Source organism: Hemitrygon akajei, chromosome 11 (assembly GCF_048418815.1).
Source record: "Hemitrygon akajei chromosome 11, sHemAka1.3, whole genome shotgun sequence".
Lineage (NCBI taxonomy): Eukaryota > Metazoa > Chordata > Chondrichthyes > Myliobatiformes > Dasyatidae > Hemitrygon > Hemitrygon akajei.
The window spans coordinates 29,804,980-29,815,504 of record NC_133134.1 but is presented as its reverse complement, the minus strand read 5'-3'; the positions used below and the strand labels follow the sequence as shown (position 1 = coordinate 29,815,504).

Here is a 10,525-nt window from a genome sequence, read left to right as displayed (position 1 = left end):
ATATTCTCTCCATTACTTAGGATTCCATTACCTGTTCTACTATCAGTATTAACCTGGTTGGTCTGTCATTCCCCATACATGTTCTATTTTCCTTCTTAAATATCCATGTTATGTAAGCTATCCATCAGTCTTCTGATACTACATCTTTCTAAAATAAATTATGAATATTATATCTGGCAATGCTTCCTATGACTGCTTTAGATTTTTTTTAATGCGTGGATGACATATGGACCAGGGCTTTTATTCTTGTTGCATTTGATTAGCCTATTTAATAGATCTCCTTTCTTATTTTTATTGTGTTCATTTCATTATTTATCTCATCATCCAATGTCACATCCATCTGTTTTATCTCCCTGGTAAATACTGACAACATAGCAATGACTTCTTATTTCTACCATCTCACAATTTTCCACTCCTGTCTTAAACATCAATTTTTAAATGATGTTGATTGATTGAATTTCGGTTTATTGTCATTTAGAAACCACAACTGCAACACAGTTAAAAAATGAAACAACGTTCCTCCAGAGTGATATCACAAAAGCACATGACAAAACAGACTACACCAGAAAATCCGCATAACGTTTGGTAATCACCAAATCCAGAGTCCGGAGAGGGTGCTGCGTATTAATATCGCGCTACCATCTTAGCACATATCCTGGAAAGGAGCTCCAAACCCACCAGACAAAACAAGACTACCCAGACACACCAAGTCAGGAGACCAACTCTACCACCCAACAAACCAAAAACTAAAGCTACAAGACCTACACAAAACCACATAGTTATAACAGTGCAAACAATACCATAATTGATAAAAAAAACAGACCATGGGCACAGTAAAAATAGTCCAAAGATATTAAGACTATAAGTTTGAAAGAAACCACCACACAGTTTCCACAAGTCCTCAGGGTCCCGATAGACTCGTCATCCCATGCAGGCGGCAGAAGGGAATACCCCTGCTATGGACTTCCACGGCACCACCGGACTCAGCCTCGCAGATGCAGCACACAATGAAAGCACCGCTGGACCCAGCCTCGCAGAATGTGTTATATTGTTTCAAGTTTCCTATTAGTATCATAATTATTTTTCTCGTTAATTGATTTCTGGTTTTATCCTAATCCCACATATTCTCTTTTATCACATACTTCTTTGCTAATGATGTTCTGATGTTCTTAGTGAATGCCCTTTTCCTTACCCTCAGTGGTTTCTGTGCCTATCTTTGTCTCAGAAATTTGAATATGTTCTTCTAAACTCAGGTGCTATTCCAAACATTGATCATTCTTGTTCTAGATTGATGTTTCCACTATTTTACTTCATTTTATCTCCCCAAGTTCTAATCTCAACACTTTAAAATAATTTCCAAGATATTTTCTGAATAAATCTTCCAGTTGGCATAATACTGTTACATAATTTTAATCTTGGGAATACACCATATTTGAAAGGTGCATTGGCTCAGAACTTGTGACCTGCCACTTTCTGGGCTTTGCATAGGAATTTGTAGTGATTAGAAAGTCACTGTGCCACAGTTTCTTTTGGCCAATGTGTTACAGAATCCAGACTGAGTCTAAACCAGGAGTGTCAGCTAGAAAATTTAATTAATTGTCAGATAATGTATAAGACCATAAGACATAGGGGCAGAAATTAGCCATTTGGCCAATCGAGTCTGCTCCAAGTCTGATCCATTTTCCTCTCAGCCCCAATCTCCTGCCTTTTCCCCATAACCCTTCATGCCGACTAACCAAGAACCTATTAATCTCTGCCTTAACTATACCCAATGACTCGACCTCCACGCTTCTGTGGGAACATCACCAGACTCTGGCAGAAGTTGTTCCTCTTATCTCCGTTCTAAATGGACGTCCCTCTATTCTAAGGCTAAGGCTTTATTATAGGCAAGAAAGAAAATAGATCATTGGTACTGCGGGGGAGATAAAACAAACAAAGAATTAAAGAATACAGAATGATTTTGTTTTCAAAATTCTCCTATTTTAATTAACTACTGACAAGACTTCCCCTTACTTTGTGGTTTATTAATTGTTTGACACTGTAACTGTGTTTCTCCTGAATTAAAAAAAATTAGTAATTTACTCATAAGTACAATTAGTGAGTTCTTCATGTTTTTGCGTAAATCAACTCAATTAGCAATTTCTTTCTCAAAAGATTATGTCTCACCCTTGAAAAGTCTGGAAATATAGATGACTTTGGGCCCACCGAGACTGACTCTTAACCGCCCTCTGAGATGATGTAGGCGACATTAAAAAACAATGAATACTGGCCTTGACAGTGACATACACATTTTGTAAATAGGTTCATCTGAGCTTGTTGTCCAATTTACCCTATTTTTTCCACTGCAAATTCCAGGCCTAATTTTGATCTCATTAGTCTACTTCAGAGTACCTCTTGTTGACATGACAAAGCAAAAGCGTGGCGAATGGCTTTCAATGTCCCTTCAGTTGAATCAGTGTCAGTGATATTATAATAGTCGCAGTAAACGTTGCCAGTTCTGCCTTGAAGAGGTTACCCTACATGGTGACTCTCCAGTCGGACACACGTGTTGACACCTATTGGCGGGGAGGTGCAGCATCGGCTTCCCGTCACGTGGTTGCTCCCAGCATCCCCCGCTCCATTCCAGAGAAGGAGCCGCTGCCGCCGTCGCCGCCCGATTTCAGCCGCCCGCTTGCCGAGCGGAACCGAAAGTCGCGCCTGCAGCTCAGTCGCTGTCCGGGGGAAGGGGTTTCAGGCTCCAGTCCCACGGCGTTCTGTCCGACGCTCCGTCAGCCAGGGTCCGCCCGCCTGCCTCCCCTCGGCTCGCCTCGTCTCGTCTCCCAACTGCAAACGGATCCGACTGGGGGTGGCAGGCGCACCTTTCGAAGGCGGATGACATGTTGTTGGGAAGGTAATGAGCCAAAGACCCCTGAGCACTCGGTTGAACAAGCGGCAGCGCTGGAATGACTGGGACACAAGGTGAGTGAGCGGAACGCGGCCTAAAGAAAGCGGTGGGGCTCCCCATTTCCCACCCACCCGCCGTCGGCAGATGCCCACCCTCTGCCGGAGGACACCCCGTGCCCGAAATTCGACACTCCCGGAAGAATGTACAAGTCCTGAGCAACCTCCCGATGGCTCCATCAGCGTTAGCCACACCACGGGTTCCGTCTCTTCTGGAGTTCGAGGCTGTGCTCAGGGCCTAGTGCTGTCAAACACAATGCGCTGGCTGTGATATGTTGGTTTGTCTCAGCGTGTGGTTATCGCGTTGTAAATATCACACGAAAGCTTTTTAATGTTTAATGTAAGTGGCAACTAGGTGGTAATGGAATGTGGTTTCGATTCAGTAAATTTGGTACAGCGCATGCTGTTATTGCGAGGGTACACAATATTTTAATCAATGTTCTTGCTTGAGCTTACATTTCACCAAAATATGGCTATATTATTTTGGAATTATTGTTAATTCAGGTGTGATTAGTGAAGTTCATAATGTATTACTCTAACGCTTATTGGCATTTTGACTTTTGTTGTAATACTTCTCTATTTGACAACTGACGGGAGCATTTCATGCACAGTGGAAAGTCCTGGACACATTCGAGTTTAATCTTTATTTACAGATGCATAAATGTTGCATTCTAACTTGACCAGATAATTGCATAAACGTGGAACTTTCCAAATGCAAAACACTGCAAACGATGGGAATGGAAAGTGAAGGTAAAAACTGCTTGAAGTATTGAGGAAGTCAGATAGCATGTGTTACAAGAGAAATGTTTCAAGTTGATCAGTTCATCCAACACTGCCTGACCTGAGTACTTCCAGCACTTTGTGTTTAGTCCTCTCCAAAAATCAGTCTGCTTTGTATGTGATTTAAAAATTCATCTTTTTTGTAATATGAGTATTCTGCTTGGGTTTAAATTTTAACTTGCAAAGTTGTGGACAATGTATGTGGTTCTACTTCTGCCCCTGAGTCAGATGTTATTTACTATGTGAAATTAAAAACAATACCAAAGCAAGACAAGTCAGATCTGGATTTTTCTAAAAAATTCCTGGAGAAGTTTCTACTGAATTGAGTTGGTTTTGTGTTTCGAAATGGAGGCTGAGGGACTGCAGTATACAAAGGTAGTTTTAGCAAACTCCCCTTGAATACCAGTTTGATCATCACAATTTGAGCTGCTACCATAACATATAATTCAAAATTGACAGTATTGAAAATGTGTGTCTCATAGTGTATTTATCTATCTATATTTTTTTTAAAAATCACATGTTGGAAGCAATCAGTGTGAAAAGAAAAAAAAAGTTAATTTATGCTGGTTATGGTCATCAGAGCTTGCTTGTTCAGGATCATCTAGATACGAGGGTGGAATTTGAAATTGTGAAGTGGAGTTTGAGTTGAAAGCCACGTGGGATGAATTAGAGCCTGGCATTTTGTAAGCAAAGAGATGTGCTAGTGAAAGTGAGTTTTGGTCAAAAGCTTATTGAACACTGGTAGGGGAAATCTATCACCTGAGGTGAACAAATCAAAAGAGAGCTACGGAGCAGAGGCAAAATTCAAGGTCACTATTTCTGCTACGGAAGTGACTATGTATTTATTCATTAGTAAATGAAGGACAGAAAAACTGTAAATGCTGCAAACAAATACTCAAATAGGATAGCACTGAGTTCCAAGGAAAGAGACCTTCCTTGGAACTCCAGTGTTATATAAAAATGTACTTAGTCTGAACTTCCAGTTGTCTTGATTTGGTCAAATCACAGCTTTTCATAGAGCAAACACGAAGAAATCTGCAGATGCTGGAAATTCCAACAACGCACACAAAATTGTCAGTCCTGACGAAGGGTCTCGGCCCAAAACATCAACAGTGCTTCTTCCTATAGATGCTGCCTGGCCTGCTGTGTTCCACCAGCATTTTGTGTGTGTTGTTTTCACAGCTTTTCATAGTTTTTAAAAAATGTTTCAAATTAATAGTTGTTGATGGCATGGGGTCTTATTTATTTATTAAAAAATTTTATTTAAAATTTTGATGCCACTAAGTAGATGGCAATGCCTTAACCATTTGTGTGTTGTAAGGCCACTAGGGCCCCTTCCATCCTTATCAAGGGGAGTGCTAACCTTCTCTCATACAACACGGCATGGGGTCTTTAGAGGGGACTTCGGAAATTTATTTCTAGAAATGTATATGTTGACAGTGAAGCCAAAGAAATCATTCTAATGTGAGGTTGTATTGGAAACCTCGTGAACTTTATGCATTATCTCACTATAGAGTCTGACATCAGCATCTTATCACAATTCGTATTACAAAAAGGATTTAAGGATGATTTAACTTGGCAGTGATGAATCCAGCTCCTATTCTTTGTAACTATATCCACTGCCATTCTTTCTAACACACTCGTTTCTTAGGATTTACTGCAATTCTTAATTTTTATGCTATGTTTAGCATATTTCTTGGCTTTAAAACACTTGGATTCATTATCAGCGTGAGTGCATATCACCCTCTCTTGGATGGGGACATATTTCATATGGGTAAACTTGGTCTCTGCCCAATCATAAATATTTGCTTTGTTTTCTCCATCTTCTGCCCAAATCTACAATTAAAAATGCAATTTCTGTATGATCTGCTGTTTACCACTGGTCTTTCGTTTTGCATTTCTGGACATTTGTTCACCTGCTTGAAATTTTACATTATATGCTGCACTAGCTTTGTTACATCTTGGTCTAGATTGTTCAACTGCATTGTTTTTTAAAATCTTATTCCCTTGAATTCTGACAGAGCAGCATCAGTATCTTTGTCGATGTTTGAAATGATTCTTCTAGCATGCCTGCCCTTATGGATTTGAGGTGTGCTTCAATTATTCTTCTAGTCCAGGGGTTCCCAACCTGGGGTCAACGAACCTATCAGTTAATAGTTGGGGTCCATGGTGTTTTTTTTTAAAAAGGCTCAGGAGTCCTGCTCTAGTATGTTGGATCTGTTATAGCCTGCAGATGGATAGCTGAAATCCAGTTCAGCTTCAATCTTCAAATGAGACCATCATAAATAGAGATTAGGAATACCAAAATGAATTGTCAGTTTGCTGGGGGGGGTGGGGGTGGTATTAAAGCCTTTCCAGTGATCAGCAAGATATAGAAATACAGAAATGTAGGCATATCAGAGAGATGCAATAAAAGTAGTGTATTCACACTGGGGAATTCTGGTATTGAGGGAAGATACTGAATCACAAATTCGTAGCACAATACAGCGTGGATACAGGCCACTTGATCTAATCAGTCCATGGTGCCCAAGCAGATGGTCTCAATTTCCTGAGTTTGGCCAATGCCCGCCTAAACCTTGCCCCTTCATGTGCTGCTTCATTGATACTAATGAAACTGCTTCAACCACTTCTGGCAGTTCATCCCATGTACTCACCACTCTGTGTGTAAAATGTTGCCCCTTCGATCATATTTAAATCTTTCCCTTTTGCCTTAACCCCATGCACCCAATTTTGAACTCCCCTACTATGGGGGCAGGGGATAAGACTGTTACCATTGGCATTATCTATGGCCCTCATAATTTTAAACACATATCAGGCTGCCCTTCATTCCGCTATCTTCCAAGAAATAAAGACCAAGTCTGACCAATCTCGCCTCTAACTCTGCCCCTTGAGTCCTGGCAACATCCTTGTAAATCTTTTCTGAATGTTTTCTGCATTATTCTAGATGGATCTTCAAGTGAGGCCATTATAGTTAGAGATTAGGAATACCAAAATGAATTGTCGGGGGGGGGGGGGGGGATATTACAGCCTTTCCAGTGATCAACAAGATATAGAAATACAGAAATGTAGGCATTTCAGAGAGATGCAATAAAAGTAGTTATTTAAACACTGGGGAATTTGCATTTCTCAAATAAGAACTAAATTGTCTTCATAGTTATAAGCACAGGGGCAACATTTTTTTGAGACATCTAGAACTTTTTGACACAGTATGTTGATAGGAGGGAAGGAATATTATTGGATCTTGGAAAATGTAGCTTTTCAAGTGGAGGGAGTGTAGTGTCAGTGGGTAATCATTTTAGAAATGTTCATTTATTTTAGTAGTTATAGATAAGGAACAAGATAGACCGGCAGTGAATGTCTAAAATTGGAGGAATGCCATTTTCTTTATTATAAGGGAGGATCTGGCAAAGATTGATTGAGATAATCTGGTAGGCATGTTTCCATTTGCACTGGCAGGAATTCAAAGGAGAAAGAGCAATAGTTCAAGAGCATCCTGTTCTGTCAGAGTAAAATACAGGGGTACAAGTATAGGAAACTGGATGTTGAGGGTTGGAATTGGATGGGGGGGGGTGATAAAAAGCCCATAACAGGCAATCTCAACTAATAACATAAGACAAAAGCAACACACACGAGATAAGATGAAACTTTATTTATCCCAAAAGAAATTATTGTTGCAAGGTTCCTCAGTTAGAAATATACACTTTAAAATACAAAATGAAAGCATTGAGATATGAAAGAATATAGAAAATGTGCATTAAAAAGTAATAGTGCAAAATACAGATGTGCAATGTAACCATATACTTGTATACTTAAGGAGGGAGTTGTAGAGTCTTGCAGCCACAGGGAGAAAAGATCTTCTGTGGTGTTTAGTGATGCACCTCGGTGGGATCAGTTTGTTACTAAAGGTGCCCCTCTGTTTGTTCAGTATATCATGGAGGGGTGAGAGGGATTGTCCGTAATGCTCTGTAGCTTCTGCAACATCCTCCTCTCAGAAACAACTACTAGGGAATCCAGTTCTACCCCCAGAACAGAACCAGCCTTCCTGACGAGCTTATCGATCTTCTTGGTGTCAGCTGCTTTCACCCTGCTGCCCCAGCAGACTACAGCATGGAATAAATGCTGGCCATCACTGAGTCTTAGGACATCAGCATAGTACTGCAGATGTTGAATGACAAAAGCCTCCTTAGGAAGTACAGTTGGCTCTGTCCCTTCTTGTACAGAGCTCCACCACTTTTAGTTCAGTCCAAATTATTGTCCAGGTGGTCCCAAGTTTTTGTAGTCTCAAATGACTTCCACATCCATTCCCTTAATGGAGATGGGAATACAAACCCTTGTCTTAGTGATGTTGAGCTGCAGGTGATTTAGCCCACACTGCTCAACAAAGTTGTCCACCGCTGTTCCGTACTCAGCCTTTTGACCTCGGCTGATACAGCCCACAACTGCCAAATCGTCTGAAAACTTCCGCAGGTGGCAGGATCCAAGTTGTATCTGAAGTCCGGGGTGTAGACAATGAACAGGAAGGGGGACTGAATAGTTCCCTGGGGAGCCTCTGTATTGCTAACTGTAGTGTCCGATACACAGCTCTGCAATCTCACATACTGTGGCCGTCTTCGACTCCAATATGTAGTTGGTCCAGTGATGGATTTACGATGGTCCAGAGATGTCAGGACCAGTCTTTCGAATGATTTCATAACGTGTGAGGTTAGTGTCACTTTCCTGTAGCCACTGGGATGTGTCGTCGTGGGTACTGGAACTAGGCAGGATGTTTTCTACATCCTGTGGTGGACCCTCACCACACTCAGGCTCAGATTAAAGATGTATTGAAAGACTGCACAGCTTGAGTACCTTTGGGCTGATGCTGTCCAGGCCCACAGCCTTTGCTGGGTAAAGTCTGCTGAGCTCTTTCTCCTTTCGTGCTCAGCAGTGACTGTCTGTGTGGTCATTAACTCTCTGGTGTCCTCGGGCAGAGACGGATGAGAGACTCTTCAGAAGTATGTTAAAGTATCGAGAGATGCTTGGAAAGAAAATATGAACGGGTGAGGGGGGTCACTCAAAATCACAAAAAACAGGATTAAGGTAAATATAGAAATGTTCTATAAGTTTTAAGGGTAAGAAAAAATAACCAAGGAAAACTAAAGTTTATTAGGTACAATGGGCAGTCTATGCACAGCTAGAAGGATCACATGAAGCCCCAAGTGAACACTTTTCATTGGCTTTCACAAAGGAAACGTTATGTGGTTGAAGTGGTAGGTGAAAGTCTTCTCTAAATATCCATTCATCTGCAGAGAGTCAACTACCATAAGGCAGCCAGGCCAGATAGTATCCTGGGCCGAGTACTCGGAGTGTGTACACCAGCTCACTGACGTCTTCATGGGATTCTTCAACACTTCTTCATTCTGGCTGCTGTTTCCGCATGGTTCAAATCCCTTCTTCATCTCTTCAGCAAAGAACTCTACACTTTCAGAACTATATGACTACTGCCTTTGCGGCACTGATGCCTGTCATTTAGTGCTTTGAATGGCTGGTAATGGCGCACACATCAAAAACTCCATTCCTGTCATGGTGGGCACTCACCAGTTTGCTTTGTGACAGAACTGCTGTACAGCAGATGCCATAGCATCTGTCATGCACCTGGCCCTGACATCTAGAAAACAAGGACACTTGTGTCAGAATGCTGATTCTGAATTTCATTTTGGCATTCATCACTATTGTCCCATAGACCTTGTTGAACAAACTCCTACTTCTTGGTCTAAATACACCACTGTACAACTGTGTGTTGGACTTCTTAAGGAACACTTCAGTCTGGATACACAACTGCTCTTCCCTCCCCATCATCCTCAGCATGGATGACCCCAGGGCAGTGTGCTGAGCCCACTGCTGTATACACTTCTCACACGTGACTGCACAACCAAACACCCGAGTAATCACATTGTCCAGTTCACTGATGACACAACAGTAGTGGGGCTCATCACCAACAACGATGAGATACAGAGAGGAGGTAGAAGAACTTGAGGTCTGGTGCCAGACAAATAACCTCTTCCTTAATGTTAACGAGAAAGGAAATGGTTATCAGCTTCAGGAAAACTCGCACGTCTCTTTACATCAGCGACTCAGCAATGGAAGCTGCAAGCAGTTTCAAACTCTTGGCTGGACTATACTTGCGTCATCCTATAGAGAGCACCCTCAAAAGCTGCATCACTGCATGAAATGGAAACTACACTGCAGCGGACAGGAAGGTTCTACAATGGGTAGTCAAAACCGCCCAAAACATCACCAGCCCACCCACCATCAAGTACACATGAAGAAAGGTGCCGGAAAAGGGCCAATAACATGGACTGTTTGTCCCACTCTAATGAGGGAGGAGCCTATATAGCATCCACGCCATGACCGCAGGATTCAAAAACAGTTACTTTCCCCAAGTATGGGGCTGGACAACACCTCCACCTATTAACCTACCTCTCCATACTCCCAACAACCATTCCTGTCAGTCATCTCATTTCCAGACACTTATACATCTTCTGTCACTTTAGGACATACAATTTATTTATATAAGCTATCTTGTGTTTTTATTTTTTATTATTATTATGTTCTTTATCTTTTTTTGTACAGCATGGGATCCAGAGTAACAATTATTTCATTCTCCTTTACACTTCTATACTGGAACTGACATTAAGCAATCTTGATAAAGAAAGACATGCTCAATGCCTTGGCAGACTTGAAATTAGATAAATCCCTAGGACTGGCTAGGATTCATCCCACCCTGCTATGGAAGGCAAAGGAAGAGATTGCTGGGGCTCTGGATTAG

General features: G+C 41.5%; 1 protein-coding gene and 1 non-coding gene across 3 annotated transcripts in view; one reads left to right on the top strand and one right to left on the bottom strand.

Moving 5' to 3' along the window:
* The first annotated feature begins 2,607 nt into the window (after nt 1-2,607).
* The window catches only part of smg1 (SMG1 nonsense mediated mRNA decay associated PI3K related kinase), a 139,319-nt gene continuing 131,401 nt past the window's right edge, over nt 2,608-10,525 (top strand). For both annotated transcript variants that reach the window (XM_073060535.1, XM_073060534.1), the window contains exon 1: nt 2,608-2,958. In XM_073060535.1, the coding sequence (XP_072916636.1) occupies nt 2,894-2,958 (65 nt within the window). In that variant the 5' untranslated portion in view covers nt 2,608-2,893. The remainder of the gene's footprint in view (nt 2,959-10,525) is intronic.
* On the bottom strand, nt 4,972-5,100 carry LOC140736413 (U6atac minor spliceosomal RNA). Its single transcript, XR_012100947.1, has one exon. It is a non-coding gene; the product is annotated as a U6atac minor spliceosomal RNA (small nuclear RNA).